This window comes from Trachurus japonicus, chromosome 17, assembly GCF_045865225.1.
Source record: "Trachurus japonicus isolate A0001 chromosome 17, Traja_1.0".
NCBI classification, from domain to species: domain Eukaryota; kingdom Metazoa; phylum Chordata; class Actinopteri; order Carangiformes; family Carangidae; genus Trachurus; species Trachurus japonicus.
This window is the reverse complement of record NC_140923.1, coordinates 10961782-10982987: the sequence shown is the minus strand read 5'-3', so window position 1 is coordinate 10982987 and position 21206 is coordinate 10961782. Positions and strand designations below refer to the sequence as shown.

At 42.9% G+C, this 21206-nt stretch overlaps 1 protein-coding gene across 1 annotated transcript in view; it reads right to left on the bottom strand.

Moving 5' to 3' along the window:
- Positions 1 to 21206, bottom strand: part of cadm3 (cell adhesion molecule 3) — a 79844-nt gene that overhangs the window by 52433 nt on the left and 6205 nt on the right. Inside the window, exon 6 of the mRNA XM_085804415.1 lies at positions 10850 to 11002. Within this exon, the coding sequence (XP_085660541.1) occupies positions 10850 to 11002 (153 nt within the window). The remainder of the gene's footprint in view (positions 1 to 10849; positions 11003 to 21206) is intronic.

Genomic DNA, 21206 nt, shown 5'->3' with positions numbered 1-21206 from the left:
GAGCACAGATTGTTTTCTCATCATCTGTCCTCACCTTTGGAAAAACAAAAAATAAACACATAAAAAAAAGGAAAAGAAAACGAGTCAAGGAAACAATTATCATAATGGCTGCTAAGATACGAGCCTCCTACTTGAAGCTGCCTGCACGACATCGCATCAACTTCACAAACTCTTGTTCTGATGTCTCTTTATTATCTGGACTGACTGCAGCTTCATTCCATCGTTTCATCAGCCCCGAGGCAACAATAAAAATAAAAAAAGTACATGAGCTTATTTCCTGTTCTGAACTATCAGAAGTTTGCAGTCGACCAGTTGAGGGGTGAAGTTAAAGACGGATTAACGCAAGAAAAAGAGGGAAAAACGCACATATCCCCGTGTTGAACAGCTGGTAAACATCAGGAGGGAAAAAAACCAGCACGGTCCAAACTCCATTGCAGTTATATTTATTTATAACTCCGTGAATCTATGTTTTGGCACAACCTAAAGTCGGCCCATGTGCCAAAAATGTTGAGTCACTGAGCTAAAAATAAAATAAAAAGGCTGCATCTGAGTTGTGACAGTCTGCACCTCTTTATCAAAAATTATAGTGTAGGGCCATAACAATTAGGCAAACACGGTGCTATAATGTATGCGCGTCTCTACTTTTATGTCTAGTTTATTGATTTTTATTTTGCTTTCACTGGGAGAGAGGCAAAAGGCCAATTTCAGAATCACATGGGAGATGTTTTTTGTATTTTTACTTCATTAACCTCAAAAAAAGTGTTGTTTTTTTTCTCTCTAAAACTTTGAATCCTCTGTGTGTCTGTCTCTTTCTTCTCCTCGCACCTCACACGTCTTCATTACAAGTGATTATTTTAGGGACACATTGGTGGGAAAAAACACACACACACACACAAACACACAGAGTTCAGACGATACAAAGACAAAAACATAGAAAAAAAAGACGCCTTTCAAGTGCCGGATTTGAGAAAAAAAAAGTCTTTTCAGAGCTGTGATGGTTGTTGTTAATACATTCTCCAGAGAGCGAGACCTCCCCTCCCCCCATTCACTTCCCAGACACCAAGAAAACTTTGACTGATGCGATGTGGATCAATAGTTTTTCAGAAAATGTCAAAAAAACAACTCAGCGCCCTCCCTGCATCTGGAGTTTACACCGTCAGTCGTGGGTTTGTCTGAGAGTCAGGCTCTAATCCATCTATTTCCATGTTTTCCCTTTTTTTCCCCTCTCTCTCTCTCTCTCTCTCTCCTTGGGCTCATTTCACTTAAGAGTTGCTGAACGCTATAAACTCCAAAAAGTGCTTAGCATGTGTTTTTAATGGAATGATTTACAAGTTGGTTCCTTTTTCACCACAGTTAAAGTCGTACCCCCCCTCAACCACCTCGGTCGGAGAGGCCATTCCTGTCTACAATGGTTTGTAAATCACCTCGGTTCCATTACCTTGTTAAATTACACTGAGGCTGATAGCATCTCTGATGTATGCTGATAGGCTTTTATGGAGAAGAAGGAAACCACACATGACAAGTAAATAAAATTACAGGTGGAGTGAGTGAGGGCAAATGTGTGATTTTTTTTGTTTTATCTGGTCAGGAAATGTGTTTGCAAAATACCCAAATTATGAGAATTTGCCACTGGCTGGTTTACTTTCACAGTGGCTTCACTTTCTCTTTGTAAACCATTGTGTCTGGCCTTGGGAATAAACACGGCTTAAAATGCACACGCCACAGTCTTTGGACAACGAGGTGAAAAGAAAGTGGAAATGAGTAGAGTGGTGTTGATGCTGATGCATTTGCTTTTAACGCTTGATAACCTTGGTTTTTAGCTTCTGAATCATACAAGAAAGTTTTGGAGTTCCTCCCAAAAGAGTTTTTTTTTTCTTTCTTTTTTTTAATCAGGAGCAACCAACCAAAACAAATACCCCTTATTCATCCTCGTTCCTCCAGCTGAGAGTTAATCGTTCACTAACAAGTGAATATACAGTGCTCCATTTGTGCTCCTGTCATATAATCCTTTTCACGATGGAGGAGGGTAATCTACGTGTTCCCGTGTCCGCATCGTGTGGTCGCGTCTCAGCCTTTATGAGACGAGGATTTCATCAAAAGTCCACGTCCGTCCGTCCAACGGGGTGTGTGTGTCGTTAGAGCAGGTGTTTGTATCCATGGTGCTGAGGCAGGTTCACGTTTTCAAAGGTTGTTTTTAATACATTCATCTCGTTTATTCGCAGCTAATTGGCTCCTAAATCTCTTCACCTAACAGTGAGTCATTAAGCTTAATACTGTGGATCAGTTTAAAAATGCTGATTGCACTTGGAACAACAGGCTCGTTAGAAATATTCCAGGTAGTGTGGAGGAGTAAAAGCGTGAAAATCGTCTGTCAGGATGCTGCCGAGTTTTATTCCTGCCCTCAGACTGTGCAACTGCACACCTTTGATGGTGCAAATATTCAGCCTCATTACCAACACACTGTATGTGACGACCTTTAAGCTGTTATTGGTTTAGTCTGGTGGAAATGACGTCATTCATACTGCGGCCTATAATGGAGCTTTAATGTGTTGTTGCTTTAAGGTCGGTGACGGTTGTGTCCATGTCTCCCATACGAGATAAAATAACATGAGCGTCCATGCAGACTGTGCATTCACAAAACACTGCTGGTTGTTTGGTTCCACTAAAAAATGCCTTTTCTTTTCTTTTCTTTTTTAATAATCCAACTTTGGGTCATTGATTGTTTCTGGGTTTGACCCAATGTTTGGGTTAAATTTACTGATCCAGCGTCACCAGGTTGAAGATTCACCCTGAAATCACACGCTGCATCGTTCTTCTACCACAAGTTAGATGATGAGAGACGTGAATTTACTCTGATTTGAATCTTATACATTTTAAATGTATTGGCAAATCTGATATAAATCATTCTTTGACGCTAAGGTTGAAGATAATGGAATAACAAATGCTGCCTGTAGTTTTTCATTGCATCATTCGATAGTACTCCATTAAGTGGTGTATAAATAACAAGAGAAACATGTTCTCTATGTGATTTTTTGTTTTATGTTGTGTTCTGAACATAATAAGGCAGCTAACATATGTTGTATGACTTCTTTTTTCTAGGCTGCTATAAAGATATTGTGGGAAAAAGTGATGATACTGTATGTTGTTGCAGCTTTTTAGATGTGAAGTTGCTACAAATAATCTTTGGTTGCTAAGTTACAGATCCTGTACATTTCCTTTTTATCGCCTTGTTCTTCCTTGTAACTGCAGTGTAGTGTATATTAAATATAGTGAATACTAGTCGGCCTGAAAGGTCATCGTTTTTTATAAAGCTTCACTATTGACAACGAATATATTTTGTAGCAGTAAAAGTTTGGCCGAGACATTTTGTGCTCGTTTCATTGTTTCATCATTTTTATAACAATTTTAATTCAACTTTAACAGCAGAAGCAGAACTGTCATTTAAAAAAAAAGGTGATTTGAATCCCAGACAGCGAAAAACTCCGAATTTGGATTGTTTTTTTAAGCGTTAGTGAATCCTGTGACTTATCACCAGCAGATTAAAGTTCCTGATTTCACTTCCTGGCCTCAGTCTGCAGGTTTTATTTGTTATTCTGCTGCCCTGACACCTTCACTAAAAAAAAAAGAAAAAAAAGAAAAAAGATTCACCCCAGAGCCCGAGGTGCTGGCGACCAAACCAAACCAAAAATGTCAGGTGAAATGTGCGCAGCATCTCAACCAGGGTTTAATAAACTATTTCTCCAACACTTTACTCACTCTGGAGCTGTCGAGTCTCCGAGGAAGAAGAAGAATAAGAAGAAATCTTAATCGATGGTGTGAATTAATAGCAGTTTAAGGTTTGTTTTAAAGCTGTTCTGGATGAGAGCGTCGGCTAGAGAGCTAAAGATGTATAAATAAATGTATAACGTCCTTGTTTGTTTTTGTTTCCCCCTCTCTTGTCTTGATTTCAGTGTTTGGGTTTCTCCGCTGCTCTTTATCTCCCTCATGTCCATCTCCCTGTCTCTGTGTCTCCTGCTGGTCTGGCTTTAATGTAGGAACCCATCTGTTTTCATGCTTTCCTGGCTGTCTAATCTCCTCTAATAGCAGCCTCCCCTCCTCTCATCCATCCATCCATCCATCCATCCATCCATCCATCCATCCATCCATCCATCCAGTCCCACGCACTCCCTCCAGGGTATCTGTGGTTCCTTAAAAGGGTCTTAAAATAAATTATTGCGAATTAAGGAATTAAAATGTATCAAAGTATCTCTCATTGGCCACAGATATATTGGATCATTTCTTTTTCTCCTCCTTTTTTTTTTTGCTCTTAATGTTCACACTCAGATTAATACAGGACAGGATTAGCGGCAAAAGAAGAGGAAGAAGAATTTCTTCTGTCACTGTATCTCGCTTTAATAAACACAACTGGGCTTTGTGTCCCTCAACAATTAATTTTGTACTTTGCTTTATCTCTATCTAGTCACTTATAGTTGCAGGACTGTCTCTGCCCCACTGGAGCACAGGCTGCTTTTCTCAGTTTTGTTCTTTCACTTCCACAGAGCTTAAAAAAAAAACTTTAAAATCGTGCCCACACCACACCGCACCACACTCTGTTGTTTCCCTTTCCGCTGTGTCTTCGTCTCCTCTCGTCTGTGTAAAGCAGGGTCAAATTAAACTGATATCAATGGCTTCTGGTTGCTGAGATAATGATAAAAGTCAGCTTGAGCTTTCGATCTACCGCAGAGCATCGGATCGAATCGGTGTGACTCTGTGATTACGCCGGGAAACATCAACATTTCATATTTCACAGCTTCGACTCGGGAGTTTGTGAACAGGAACTTTTCTCTTCTCTCTGCATCTTCATCCACCACTCTGTCTCTTCTCTTTCATACAGTACAGTAGCTCCACCTGTTTAGACTGAGTTGGAAGCAATAAGTTCAGAGCAGCATCCATCCATCCATCCATCCATCCATCCATCCATCCATCCATCCATCCATCCGTCCTCCCTTCTCCTCCCTCTCTGTCTGATCTCACCGCGCTGCATTTTCTCCTCTGCGGCGTGGCAGCCGTCACCGTGAGGATTTGTCAGTCATCATTTTCCTCTTCTTTTGCTTCTTCTTCTTCATCTTCTCCTCTGTCTCATCACGCTGTCCGTCCACTCCTCCTCCCTCCTCCTCCTCCTCCACCACCACCACATACATCTCTTTCTCTCTCTCCGCTCTCCAAAGCCGGCTGCCCCGCTGTGCACCACTTGGAAGGAAGGAGTCATGTGATTTTTTATTCCTTATCTCCTTCACTTTTTCTCCGCTCTTCAATCTCACTCTCTTATTTCTTTTTTCCCCCTCTTCCATTCCCGTGTTAGTATATATCCTTCTTTCTCTCCGTGCTCCGAACCCTCATCCCTTCATCTCTTCATGTCTTGCTGTCTTAACTCTGAAGCGCGCTGTCTGCTCGGCCCGACTCTGCTGCTCTCTTTCAATCTGTCTTTTGGATCATTGAGGAATTTTCAGTCCCAGTTTCTTTTTTCCTCCTCCTCCTCTCCGCCTCACTTCATACATCCCACCATCTTTCTTTTTTTTTGGTATTTTATTTTACTTTCATAATCTGCCTGTGCTCACTTCCTCTTTCTCGGCTGGATGGTTTTCTTTCTTTCTTTCTTTCTTTTCCGTGTCGACCCAAAGGAGCAGAACGTTTTCATAAATGATTGTTTATATCCTTTACAGTCGACACAGGTTTCCTTTTTTCTTTTTTTAACTAGGATCACAATCCGTCTTCGGCTTTTAAGCTTGCTCTGATCAATACTTCAATATTAACAATAGATAAGTTCTCAGCACCGGAGCTGCTTCTCGCTGGGTTTCACAAAAAAATAACATGTTACCTGCTGAGCAACCGAATGGCAACAGGCAGCATCAGCAACATGTCGAGGCATTTAGCAGCTAAAGAGCCCGATACAAAGACTAAAATAGAGCAAAACAGGAGAGTTGTGGAGTGTTGGAGGTTCACAGCTACAGCAGTGCAGATCTGAGCCAGTGGTTATTTAAAGCAGCACTGTGTTACCTCACACACACAGTCTCTTAATAATAACTAGAGCAAAATATGTAGGATATTTTCATGACATCATAAAGGAGCGTGGGATCATGGGAGATGTTGTCATCACCATGTCAGCCAATGAAAATCGATCCCACTTCCTTATAATAACATTAAAGGACGATATTATGCATCAAAATTGTATTAATTAACCTGTCTCCCTTTAAAACTCTGTGCGTTACTGCAATAAAATAAAGGTTTTCTCCAGATTTCAATATTATTCTATAACAAATAACATGTATCTGGTCATTAGACATTTTATTGATTGATTTTTAAAAGATATTCTTTTGCCTTTATTTGATATGACAGTGGAGAGAGACATGTGCCAAAGATCGTCTCGGGCCAGGAGTCAAACCGGTGATCAGCGCCTCAGGCTTATGCCAACATGGGATGTGCTCTCTAACCCCCATTTCAAGGCTTTTTAATGTTTAAAAGTTACATATTAAAGCTTTAACCAACTAGTTTTTGAGGCCTAAACTTTAACTGAACTCATCAGTGGTCAAGTTCAGATCAGGAAACGAAGACGTAGTTTAAAACTGGAGCGTTGTTGTTGTGAGGATTTTACTCAAACTTTTATGTTGACACAGTCTATCTCTCTTCTCTCTTTCTCTCTCCATCTGCTTCTCATCATCCCCTCCCAAAATAAAAACAACTCTTATCTTCTGTTTACCACTCCCCTCTTCCTCCCTCATCTTCACTTTGAATCTTCAGTCACCACCTCTGATATATTTATGTCTTTCTGTTCTGAAAAGTCTTTTTCCTCCATCTCTCCGTCTCTCCGTCTCTCTGTCTGTTTCTCTCTCTCCATCTGCTGCACTTTGAAGGGAGGGAGGATACGGGATGAATTCTGAGCTCCCATCATCCTCCTCTCTGCCTCCCTGCCTCTCCACTCTCTGCCTTTTCCAAAGTACAGCATCTGCTGTGCATGTTGAACCACCACAGTGGGGAGTTGCTGCTCCCTCTTTGCTTTCCTCCACCCATTTCCACCCCTCCACCCCCTTCACCACCTCCTCCTCCTCCTCCTCCTCCTCCTCTTCCTCCTCGTGCTCCAATACTCTCCTCAATTCCCTCCAAAGTAGAGGTCGGGCTTTAAGTGTCATTGCAGAGAAGAGCCTTTACTTTCTATCTCCCTCCTCTCTTCTGTGGTTGAGGCTCCATCTGGAGTAAAGACTTGCTGATCTCTCCATTTGTCCTTTCCCACCTCCCTCTCTCCCTCTCTCTCCCCCTTTCTCTCATTCTCTCTCGCCTCTCTCTCTCTGTTGCAGAAACAGAAAAAGTTGGCCCTCTCTTTTTCTCTCTTCTCTCCTCTCTCCACTCTAGCCGTTCCTTATAACTTCACTTCTGCTGTAAAGTGTCGTATTAGCAGCGTCTCCATCTCTCTCTCCCTCCTCGCCCTCACCCCTTGTTTCCAATTCTCTAACTCTCCCATCACTCCCTCCCTCCATCTGCACCACTCTCCCCTCTTTTCACTCCAATGTACCAAGTCTGTTGTGTGATATTGGACGATTGAAAAGGAAGCAAGACCACCCAAAAAAAAAAAAGATGGAGCAAAAACATTTCAGCTCATCAGGCTCGTTTTTTTTAAACTTTAAAATCGTTGGACTTTCTTTTCATCTCATCAAAAAATAAATAAAGAATGGCCTTCATGGCAGCCTGGTAATGTCCTCGTCTTTCTACTCTCTAACTAGCTGATGTGCACACTCCTTTTCACTCAAGCCAATGTGTTTTGAACCGCAGGTCTCAGCCAACACGGGCCAAAGTGATGATTAGCAGCACAACTCTGTATTTATAACGTCAGTCTGTATTTATAGGGATGTTTTTTTAAAACCGTGCTCCGTTCTCCTGTGTTGTTGTCGGACAGAGTGGGAAGTCTCTCTTTTGAAAAATATCATTAAAAGCCATCCCAGCTCCCTCCGCTTCAAGTTGCGCAAAATAGATTATTATCAAAAAGCAGAGGCATTTTTTTTCCTTTAAAAGAAACATCTGCGGCTGCTTGAATTGGACATGTCGAAGCACTTTAGCTTTCTTTTCTTTTTTTGTGTGTGTTCATCCTCTGTTTTCATGTGTTGCACTTTACTGAGCACTTTTGGCACGGTGCTTGTTTTACAGTAATATGCTGTTTGCTGTCTAAATCCCTGAATGTCTTTGTTTTTAAGACTTTTTTGTTTTATTTCTCTATTTGACAAAGCTTTTTGGCCCAGTGTGTTAAAGATAAATATTAACATCTTGTTCAGCGAGGGAGCGGCAGAAAAAACAAACATCCTCCTGCTAAACAAAATCACATTCACATGAAAATGTAGCGCGCTCTTTCAGGAATAATCTGCATGTAGGAAACGTAATTTCTGCCATGCGATGCAAGGACAGAATGAATATACTATACATAAGTGTAAATGCATTCAAGAGCCATTTGTGACTGACTTGAATCCCCATTCATTGAGTCGCTCTGCAGCCCCACGCTGAAAAAAACAGCTATAAATGAATCCATCTCTCTGAGACACATACACATCGTCTTTAACTGTGGCTCCGCTGTTATAACTGAACTGCTTATGGGTGCACAAGTTATTATTTCTCCAGACATTTAACAAAACAGTTCAGGTATATTACCACCTCACTCAGAACAGGAGCAGGGGCGCGGCTGATTTGCATGTAGCCTGGGAAATCTGAAGACAGATTGCAATTAGATTTGAAATGTATTCAACGGGGGATTCATATATGTGGCCAAGTGTAAACAAAGGTGCACTCAATTGCATCTGAGGTTTAGATGGATATGTGACTGGAAATGAGAGCGGTGCTGACACTGTAAGGTATTTCAGAATGGAGAGCAGCTGCTAGAGGAACGACTGACTATCAACGACTGGAGTTAACAATGATTTATAGCACCAAAAGGGAAGTCTTTTTATAGTTTTTATATTTAGATGTCTGGCCAAAACCACAGTCGTTGTGTCATGGCAACATACAGTAATAAAAAAAAAAGGAAATATGTTATTTTAGAATCACCAGACCATTACATCACCTGTGCTCTTCCAACGCTGCAAAGTCTGACTTAAAGCAGATATCAGTGGAATGTTTTTGTTAATATAAGTCCTAAATAGTCCTATTTTCCGTCAGCAATCACTTACATGAAGTATTTCAGCCTAAACACGAGTCTCTCCGTCACTCTGCTCTGCTGTAACCCGAGGAGAAAATTTTCCTTGTGGGATACAAGTGTTATCCAATGAGGGGAGAGAACGGCATGAAGGGCTGTGTGTGCAGCCAAGGGATGCGCGTGAATGTGGTGACGTAGCACGAGGACCAATTGATGCCTGACAAGGGCGGGGGCTGCTAACTCATGGTGCGTTCAAGGAAACTCGTACTTTGTGTTTTTCCTTCCTGTGAAGTCATACCAGTTCGATCTGGTACGAGTTCACGGGTCGGAAGTTACGAGTGGCCGTTATAGGGAACTTTCACAGACAACAGGACGGTAAAAACACGAGCTACGGGTTACCTGGAACGCTACCAAGTCGTAGTTGTGACTTGAAGCTGTAACTTACGGTTTCAAAAGCCTGCCTTGAACACAGCATTAGCCGAAACGGCCGTGCCGATGATATCTGCTTTAATAATGTCTGTGAATACATCGTATATCTTGTAAATCTGCGACTTTGAATATGAAAATTCTGGGATTTAAAGGGGAACTATGCAAGTCTGGTCGCTTTCCCTCGTTGTTTTCAACGAAGCCGGTCAGAAATCAATCCATGGAGCGGTGGATAACGTTAATTATCATATACACTATAGGGATGTTTGGCTTTTGGATTAAATTTCAGAATGCAGCTAAAATGCAAAATGAAAATGCTTTTGAACGCACATGTCAAATTGTTCAATGTTTCAGTAATTACTGAATAACATGCTGTTCTCTAACAAGCTGATTAACCACAAACATCACAACAACCGTCTGATTTAGTGGTTCAGTCGTCATTGAACACTAAATATTCTGGTTCAATGACGGTTTGTAGACAGTCCTCTTCTCTCTCCCTCTCCTCTCCACCATGTTACCATGGTGACATCATGAGACCAAGACAACACTTTGATCAAATGGATCAAGTTATTGAGACATTGAGATTTCTGTTGTGTTATAACCACCACTGTTGTTAGCTTTAGTTTGAGATAAAGAAATGACCATTGCATCCTTCTACTTAAAAGGCTTTCATGGATCTATTGGTCCTCGTCCCTACGTCACCACATTCAGGCGCATCCCTTGGCTGCACACACAGAGAGGACTGCCCCTTTATGCCGTTCTCTCTCCTCATTGGATAAAGGTTGTAGGATACAAGGAAAGTTTTCTCCTGGGCTCAGAGCAGAGCAGAGTGACTGACAGACCCGTGTTTCAGACCAAACACTCTATAGAAGTGATTGCTGTCGGAAGATATAACTATTTAAGACTTATATTAACACAAACATTCACCTTACTTCTGCTTTAAGGTAAAAATCTTGCATAGTTCCCCTTTAAACTCAACAATTTACTCCCTCCTCTATTCTATCTCTTTTTCTTTTGTGTGTTGTTTTGTTTTAAGCTGCAGTGTTTCCTTATATCACCGTCATTCTGTCTGTAAACAGCTGTTCACCTGAATCTAACCACAACCACAACCACAACTACGACATCCTTGTGATGCAGGAACATCACAGTTCACACATCTGGAATAAGGCACACAACCACAGAAACACTTAAGGAGGTAAATCAGCAGCGCAGAGTGGCTTTGTGACCCTTTAATCATCTCTCCCTCCCTCCCTCCCTCCCTCCTCCTCTCACCTCTCTTCTCTCCAAAGTACAGGGTCTGCTGTGCGGTGTTGGACCACTGCAGCGAGGAGTTGTCGCTCTCGGCCACTCGGCAGGTGAGCGTCACCGTGCCCCCGACGGACACCGTCTCATCTTGGGTCACCGGCTGCAGGGGGTCGTCCACGTCTATGGCAACAGATGAGGGAGAGGAGAGAGAGAAAGAGAGGGAGAGGAAGGAGAAAAAAAGAAAATCATAAGTCTGAGTGATAGAGAGGCAACAGAGACAAGTCAGAGAGACGCTGCACTTGTACAAAAAATACAAGCAAAAAACAGTGGCACACACCAACACACAAATCAGATAAACGCACAAAACGCATTACTACTCGCCTCGCTCTCTCTCTTCCCCCCTATCTCCCCCCGCCCATCTCTTTCTCTGCTTGTCAGATTATCTATATATCTCTATCTGTCTTTCTGAAAGCACAGACGTACATACACATACATACACGCACCAAACGCTGTCAGAGGGACACACACAGAAAAAGAAAAAGCAGACAAATGGCTATCTGGTTGTATGACTGCGAGGCCAGTGTAAGAGTGATGAGTCAGTAGCAGCCGCGCGGTATCAGGAGAGAGCAACGACCTGAGGGAGCAACAAAGATGAAGAGAGCGGCGACAGACAGCGAGACTCTCCAGAGGTCAAAGCAACAACAAGAGCTCCGTCTCATTCCTCTAATGGCGTCGTAACCCCTCTTTTGTCAATATCTGTGTCCGTTTTTTAAACCGCCTATGCATATGTATCCGCTGCTCGTACAGAACAAGCCGGGACGGGACGGGACAGGCATTATGCAAATGAGCAGGTCAGAGGGAAAGAGAGAGAGAATACAAATGACCCGGTATAATGAGGGGATTCTGGAGGCTGGAGCTGCAACTGGTGCTCCACGGAAAGAAGACAAAAAAAAAAAAAAATCACTGAACAGTGAAGCGTCTGGGTGTGTAACAGTATTCAAATGGACTCAAATTATGGTATTTAACAGCGCTCCCTTGATAACGGGTGATGGTGCAGGCTAATTCTGCTCCCTTGCATTCAGCGAGGGCAGCCGACCATTACGAGAATTAAAAAAAAACAAAAAAAACAAGAGATGTAGGCCTATGGTGAAATATGCAGCTTATCGTTACGGTAACTAAGAAGAAAGGGACCCAGGGAACATGCAATTGTTTGGTGGAGTTGTGACTTTGCAGATTGTGTGTGTGGAATTGGAAGTGGAATTGTCCCATTAGTTGGGTTTAGACAATGAAGAAAGGAGTTGGTTAAAGGGATAGTTCAACATTTTGGCAAATTGGCCCATTGCCATAATCCCTACAGTCATAGCAGTAGGTTCGTTACCTTTAATTGTCTTTGCAAGCTATTTTTAGAACGGTGGAGCAGAGCCGTGAGCTGCTCAGAGCTACGCTACGGAGGCTAATGGGATTTCTTGGTTTCCCTCATCAAACTCATCAAATACACAATCCAACAACCCCAAAGTGCTCTGGTGCACATTCACATTCACCACGCTATGAGATAATAACACAACGTTATGAGACAGAGTTGTTTTAGAGGCAAATGCAGAGACTGCTTGATGAAAAACTGTCCCCAACGGAAATGTGCATCAGTGGTTTTGCATGAATTTGCCTCGAAAAACAACTCTGTCTGGTAACGTTGTGTTATTATATCATAGCGTGGTGAATGTGCAGGTCATAACTTGTCCACCAGAGCGTTGTGGAGTTGTTGGATTGTGTATTGTGTATTTGAAACCTAGAAATCCCATGAGCCTCCGTAGCGTAGCTCTGAGCAGCTCGCGGCTCTGCTCCGCCGTTCTAAAAATAGCTTGCACCGACAACTAAAGGTAACGAACCTACTGAACTATCCCTTTAAGTTTACAGTATAAAGACCAGGTTGAGGCTAGACAGGCCAGATAAGCAGAGAGAGTCCATCCACCGGCAAACAGCGGGGAACATTGGACCCATTTTTTCCCCCCGATCGGGGAACATAGGTACGCTCCCGATGAGCCCCCCCCCCGCCCCTCCACCACCTCCATCCCACCGCCTCTCGCCTTATAAACGTGCCAGTGCTCAGTCAAGCTAATCTCAGGCCAAAAAAAAAAAAACCAAACAAACAAAAAATAAAATAAAATATGGCACAGATGACGAGGAGGCCAAGCCAACAGAGGGAACATCTCGTAAGAAGATATGCCTCAAAGCGCTCTCCTCTCCTCACCCCTGAAAAGATGGCGTGTATAAATAGTTTAATTGGAACCAAATTGTCAAGCAGGAGACAGGTTTATATTCGGCGTGGAGCGTTATCACATCCTTGCACCGGCGGTGGAATTGATTTTTTTTTTTTTTTCTTGCAGGAAGAACATCTGCTTAAGTGCGCTTCGGCGGAACTCCCATCAAGACATGAAAGAGGTGGAGGGGGGGACACGGCGGGAAAAAAAAAAAAAAGGATGCAAAAGAGAAGGCGAGCAAAGTAACTAACTGCATGTAGCATCAAAACTACACATTTGCAGTACATGAGCTTAGAGGAGCAGGCAGGCAGCAACCATCGGCATCTTTTTCTCTTTTTTTTAAAACATTTTTTACATTTTTTTTTTCTTTGTCTGCTTGAGAGCTGCATGGAGAGTTCAGCATCTCAGGGAACATCAGTTATTAGAGAAGAGAGAGAGAGGAGTTAGGGGTTTTTTGCCTCTGTGCTGAGAGGATTCAGAGCGATAACCGCTCTTAAAGGTGCAGCTGCTGCTTCGCCTGCAGGATTCAAACGGCGCTGTGAGCCTCTTCTCTCCTTCTACCGAGCACCTTCGTGTCAGAGTAAGCCCCCCCCCTCTCTCTCTCTCCCCCTCTCTGTGGTGTTTTTACTGCAGCCCTGACCTTGTGGTTAGTTTATCTAAGCACCAGGATGGCTGAGGGGCTGAATGTGTGGTCAAGTGCACCACGGATTAGTGTCTCCTTTAATAGCATCTTGGGATAATTCTTTGCGGCTGATCACAGGGAGCTTCCCTCTCTCTCTCTCTACTACTTTGGCACGAACACTTTGGATAAATTGGCTGTCCCGGTGCATCGCTCATCAAGCCGACCACAATGAGCCCAGACAAGTTGAGCCCAAACTCCACTCATCTCCTCCTGCAGCCTTCCCGCCTGCCACCGAGCCCTGGCATTCACAAACTGGCATCACAGCCTCGGCGCTGGAGGCTCAGACTGACATTTTGTTGCCGGTGAAACAACCAATATCTGCCTGAGAAGTGGACAGACATGAATGCTTCACATAACACAACTACTTGTTAATCATTAGTGGATTAAGAAGCTGCTGTTCCTACTGTTTCTCCTCCTTTCCCACCTTTGAAGTTTGGGGAATTTACTTCCCCGTTTCACTGCTCAACACCGCATATAATATTCTCTCATATTCTGCTCGTCCCATTGTTTTATTAAATTTGTATAATGTTTACACTATTCAAACCCCACGCTGTCAGCTTAGTATCAAATGGAGATATTCTTGATAAATTAACCATCACATTATACACACTCATTTCCCAAACTCCAGCCTGAATGACTGGAGTCCCCGAATGAACTGTATCGTTTAATCCAGTCCGATAAATAAAGGTCAAACTCACGCTAACACACTAAAAAGGTCCATAAGACGTTTTAAAGATGATTAAACAGTATTATGCATCTTAAAGCTAAAGTTACTGTAATGCAGAGTCACTGGCTGTAACCTCGTAAGCCCGTCCTACTGTATTTATCACAAGTCTGGTTGAGTTTAGCTGCATCGGGATCATTTGCATCTTTTACAAAACAGTTCAAATCATCCTAATCAGTGATGATACTTCATTTCATTTCACATTTATTCCATTCATGGAGTACATGCATACATTATATGATTACACATGTTAACGTTTCTCTTTTTTTCTTTATCTACATTAGGGCTGCAACTAACGATTATTTTCATTATTGATTAATCTTTCAATTATCTAAACGATTAATCAATTAGTTGTTTGCTCAATAAAATGTTAAAAAATGTTGAAAAATCACAAGATGACGTCCTCAAATGCCTTGTTTTGTCCACAAATCAAAGAGATACTCAGTTTATTGTCATAAAGGAACAAAGAAACCAGAAATATTCACATTTAAGAAGCTGAAATTAGAGAATTTGGACTTTTTTTCTTAGAAAACTACTAAAAACCGATTATTCGATTATCAAAATAGTTGTCAATTAATTTAATAATCGATTATTGTTCAATTCATCAATTAATTATTGCAGCTATAATCTACAGTAGGTACATAACACCATAAATGGAAGGAGCAGGAAGAAGACCATTTATGTTGAGAATGAGATGGTCGATGTTAACTGTGCCAAGCATCCAGATAAAGAAGTCGGAGAGAGTTAACTTTAGACTATGTTGAAATTGGATAAGAAAAAGTTTTTGTGCTTGATAAATTGCATGACACATCCTAATGTGGAGCACACACCCCATCGGCCGGTGCAAACCAGCTCACACAAACACAAACTGAGTCAGTAGCTGGTGTTATAGTAGCACATGACCCCCTTTAAGCCTCAGATGCAGATACAGCTGCTCTTCTTTACCTTTGAAGCTACTTAACAGCAGAAGTTAAAGGAGGAGGTGGTAAATTAAGTTCAGCTCGAGTTTAAACGGTTAAGTCAGGATAAACACCCGAGCTGCAAAAAAATGAAAGGAGAGACCTATCTATCCTTAGCAGACGTTAAGTTAAACACTGTGGCTTGCTCCTCTTTCTTCTCTTCCTCTCTCCCATCATCACCCCCCCTTCGTCCTCTTCGTCAGGCTGTAAAGCTCGAGGAAGACACGGGTATTTAATGCAACGCAATTTACACTTTCCCTCGCTGGCAACAAGGTGAGAGAACCCAGAGGTAGAAGGCTGACTGGGATATCAAGAGAGAGGGAGGGAGAGGGAGAGAGGAAAAGATGGATAAAAGTATGAAAAGGAGGGTGGGTGATAAAACAGGGTGGGAAACAGTGCGTGTGTGTGTGAAAAAAACAGGGCAGGGAGGGGCCGAGAAAACGCCAACGAGGCGACACAGGAAGTGTGAGGAGCTGGAGGGCTCGACGAAGAGGAAACGGAGACATCTTTCTTTCTTTCTTTCTTTCTTTCTTTCTTTCTGAGAGTTAAAGAGGAACGACACAAGTCTGGTGGCTTCTCCTCTGTGTTGCTAACCCTCCGCCTGGCCATGTGCATTTGTTTTTAACAAAGCCACTGAAAAAGCAATCAGTGGAGCGTTGGATAACGTTATTTAATGTATATGATGTTACAACATGTGTATTTGTGAAGTCTTAAAGGGATAGTTCAACATTTTGGCAAATTGGCCCATTGCAAGTTGTGACCTGCACATTCACCACGCTATGAGATAATAAGGGAACATTACGAGACAGCAAGCAGTCTCTGCATTTACCTCTAAAACAACTCTGTGTGGTAACGTTGTGTTACTATCTCATAGCGTGGTGAATCTGCAGGTCACAACTTGTCCACCAGGGCGTTGTGGAGTTGTTGGATTGTGTATTTGATGAGTTTGATTAGGGAAACCAAGAAATCCCATAATGAGCCTCCGTAGCGTAGCTCTGAGCAGCTCACGGCTCTGCTCCGCCGTTCTAAAAACAGCTTGCACCGACAATTAAAGGTAACAAACCTACTGCTATGACTATAGGGATTATGTCAATGGGCCAATTTGCCGAAAATGTTGAACTATCCCTTTAACTATCATAAACAGGTTACAGAGCGCGTTTGAGACGAGAGCTGGGACACTGAGGCAGCAGCCAAGTAACTACACTGACGCCAGGTGGAAGGCAGAGAGCCTCCATTCTCACTCGTAACAAGTTATTAGTCATTTATTTAACAATTTAACATCACAATTACTCCAGAGCTTTTTAATTAAGGGAAAACTGTAGCATAGCAACAGGAATAATCCTGCTTAGCTCCTCTCTAAAAAGAAGAAACAGTATTACACTACAGTATGAGACACCGGAGGGTCCAACATCGATACATCCAAGGTGTCTCTGGTCTTGATGCTAAGCTACAGGCTATAACCAACGTCCTGAACTGCTCCTTTAATACAAATCTCACTTCCTGTTGATTCCATCGGTTTCACTGCCAAAAAAAAAAAAAACGAGCAGACAGGGAAACATCCAGAAACACCTTGGCCATCTTCATGCTCACCCCTCTCTCCTCCTTCCTCCTCCTCCTCCATCTGTCTCCCTCCATCTTCCCCCCTTCTCTCTCTCCACCCACTCCCCCTCTCCTCCTCTCCATCTGCCCCGCATTGTCCTCCTCGGTTTCCTCTCGTCCTTCCTCACCTCTCTGCCCTTCTGTCGAGCCCCCCCCCCGCTTCCCTCCCTCCCTCCCTGTATCCGATAAAGTCGTCCTACCTCTCCTCATCCTCTCCTCATCCTTAATTCCTTCTTTCCCTCCTTTTTTTTTTTCCTTCCTGTGTTTTCCCAGAGAGGCTTTACAGTGTTGCTGTTAATTAGTGCAGGTTAATGAACTTTATTTACTGTAATGGAAGCGTGTGCGTGTGGCGTGTGCTTGCACCTTCTGCATGTCTGTGCTTAGTGTGTTGTGTGTGTGTGTGTGTCGAGATTACCATCCACATGTCCGTGTGTGTGTTTGCATGTCTCTTAATGTGTGTGTGTGTGTGTGAGAGGGAGTCTCAAGAAGCTTATTAGTGATGCTCCTGTGGATTTGTTTGCATGCAAGTGTTTGCACTCAGATGCAGTTGTATTTGTTTTTCCGGGCAGCACTTTTATCTGTTTGTGTGTGTGTGTACGTGTGTATGTATCAGTGTGATTTATGAGATGGGTTGTTATCTGCATGTGTGTGTTTATGTGTGTGTGTGTGTGTGTGTGTGTGTTTGTGTCTATATATTTGATAGTGAGTGTGCACGTGGCAGTGCTGCGGTGTGTGACAGACAGAGCCATGTGTCACGGTGCGGCTGCTGATGCTGTTCACATTTGATGGGAAACTCAGGCGGCAGTGTGCGGTTTGATATGGCATGGTATGACACAGGCCATTACACACACACACACAGAGGCATCCACACAAGCAGCCCCCTGATTCACACACACAAACACACACACACACACTCTCAAACACAGAGTCCCTCATAAAATATACAGACAGGAAAACACACGCACACATTCGTCACAAGCGCAAACAGCAGCGTACGCACACAGAGTGACATAAATACATAACAATGTGCTTAAAAATACATTATATACAGTTGGACACATACAGAAAACAGGGTGCAAATGGAAATGCAACACAACACAACACACTGTCTGCACAAAGCGCACAGAGGACACATTCAGAAAGACACACACACACACACACACACACACACACACATGCAGAGCAACCAACCTCCCCCCACACACACCATCCATCCATCTCTGCCCAGCTGTCCCCGGCTACCACCCATCCCCCTGGGTACGTGTGTGTGTGTGTGTGTGTGTGTGTGTGTGAGTATATACATGTCTGTGTGTACGTGCCCTTCTGCCCACCTCTACCCTCCACGAGCTCCCACCTCCCTCTCTGTTTTACTGTTCTTTTGTTTTATCTAGAGCTGCAACAACTAATCGATTAATCGAACAGAAATCCATTATTACATTAATCATCAACTATTTTGATAATCGAATAATCAGTTTGAGTAGTTTTTTTTTAAAAGAAAGACGAGGATTTCGATATGCATGTTATGTTGTAATCCAAGACATTTTTCTAGAATGTAGAGACTATGGTTTATGATGGCTTTTAGCCTGATACCCATTCATAGCTCTTCACTCGATTAATGTACTGGTTTTCTTTCTTCTTCCTTTTTTTCTTATAGGTGTTTCATGTTTGCATATGTGTTTTTTCTAGATTGAAGATGAATTGACTGTGTTTCACCCTGTAAACTGCAGGTTCCAAGAGGTGGAGCTTCCACCATCAGGGTGCACACAGGTGTATTGCATATCACTGATTGGATTGGGGAGTGTGTGTGTTTTTCTACCTGCCTGTCCATTGTCTCAGTGTATTGCTCTGATGAAGGTCGTCTGAGACCGAAAGCTTAGCCTTTAATAAAGTAAATTGCATAGATCCAAGTGTGCGGAGATTTTTCCCTTTAGTTTAAAAGAAAAAAAGTCAAAATTCTCTGATTTCAAGCTTCTTAGATGTGAATATTTCTGGTTTCTTTGTTCCTTTATGACATTAAACTGAGTCTCTCTTTGGTTTGTGGACAAAACAAGACATTTGAGGACGTCATATTGTGGTTTGAGAAACACTGATTGACATTTTTTAACATTTTATTGACCAAACAACTAATCGATTAATTGTTTAAATAATCAACAGATTAATCGATAATGAGAATAATGGTTAGTTGCAGCCCTAGTAGTTTTATCCTTCTCTTCATCCACTATATACTCTTTCTTATCTTGTCCGCCTGCTCCGAATCAAAACATGCAAATCCAAACCAGATTTGCCCTGTGAATGAAAAACTGAAAACATCTGCAATGTAAAACAAATCTTTTTTTTGTTGTTTTTTTTTTGTTTCTTTTCCTCCGGCTTCTGAAGTAACGGAGCAGCAGAGCGCTGGAACGAAAGGCTTTGTTTTCCGCCTGAGAGAGAGAGAGAGAGAGAGAGAGAGAGAGGAGCTACAGTTGTTTCAATTCTCATTCTCTTGTCCTGTCGTTGTCGTCTCGGGGCGCCGCGCAAACGTCTTCTAATCTCTGAGGCGGGTGGGTGGTGGTGGTGGTGGTGGGGGGGGGGTAAATTAGAGTAGGGAGGGGAGGTATTTGAGATATTTAAAACCCTCCTGTTGTCCTTCTGGGTCAAATTGACCCAATCTGTTCCCTTCCTCCTTCCTTCCTTCTTTCCTTCCGTTCTCCCTTCCTTCTTTCCACAATCCTTTTCCCCTTCCTTCCTTCCTTCCTTCCTTCCTTCCTTCTGCTTCCTTCCTTGATCTAATCTGTTCCCTCCCTCCATTTTTCTTTCCCTCCTTTTTCCCTTCCTTCTGTCCTTCCTTCCTTCGTCCCGACTTCTTCTTCCTTCCTCTTTTGATCTAATTGACCCATTCTGTTCTCTCCCTCCATATTTCTTTCCTCCCTTCTTTCCACAATCCTTTTCCCCTTCCATCCTTCCCTTTTGGCCGAATCTTTTCATCTATCTTACCTTCCTTTTCCCCTTCCTTCTTTCCTCCCATCTCTCCCTTTGTCCTTCCTTCCTTCCCTTCGTCCCGACTTCTTCTTCCTTCCTCTTTTGATCTAATTGACCCATTCTGTTCTCTCCCTCCATATTTCTTTCCTTCCTTTTTCCTTCCTTCTTTCCACAATCCCTTTTCCCTTCCTTCCTTCCTTCCTTCCTTCCCTTTTGACCCAATCTTTTCATATATCTTACCTTCCTTTTTCCCTTCCTTTCCCATCTCTCCCTTTGTCCTTCCTTCCTGCCTTCCTTCTTCCCTTCGTCCTGACTTCTCCTTCCTTCCTCTTTTGATTGACCCATTCTGTTCTCTCTCTCCTTATTTATTTCTTTCCTTTTTCCTTCCTTCTTTCCACTATCCTTTTTCCCTTCCTTCCTTCCTTCCTTCCTTCCCTTTTGACCCAATCTTTTCATATATCTTACCTTCCTTTTTCCCTTCCTTTCCCATCTCTCCCTTTGTCCTTCCTTCCTGCCTTCCTTCCTTCCTTCCCTTCGTCCCGACTTCTTCTTCCTTCCTCTTTTGATCTAATTGACCCATTCTGTTCTCTCCCTCCATATTTCTTTCCTTCTTTTTTCCTTCCTTCTTTCCACAATCCTTTTTCCCTTCCTTCCTTCCTTCTTACCCTTCCTTTTGACCCAATCTTTTCATCTATCTTACCTTCCTTTTTTCCCTTCCTTCTTTCCTCCCATTTCTCCCTTGCCCTTCCTTCCTTCCTTCCTTCCTTCTTTCCCTTCGTCCTTCCTTCCCTCCCTGACCCAGGGGGACAACAGGAGGGATTTAAGCGCCTCTACATTCCCGTCTTAGCACAAACAAACTCCTTATACTGTAGCCTTTAAGTTGTTCCCCCTGCAGCCCGCCTTTTTTTTTTCTTTTTTTAATCTCAGGGTTGAGGGTTTGTGGGGGATTGTGGGGGATTGTGGGGGATTGTGGGGGAGCCCATAGAGACCCCACCCGTTCCCATTAACTACCTCCTCCTCCAACCACCTCCAGCAGCAGCAGCAGCAGCAGCAGCAGCCTGCCACCCCACCCACCCTTCCTCTGCTGCCTGTCAAACATAGTTAACTCAAAGCTGAGGCGATCCCCCTCCTCACACAACACACACACACACACACACACACACACACACACAGACACACACACAAACTGTGTCTGCAGCAGCAC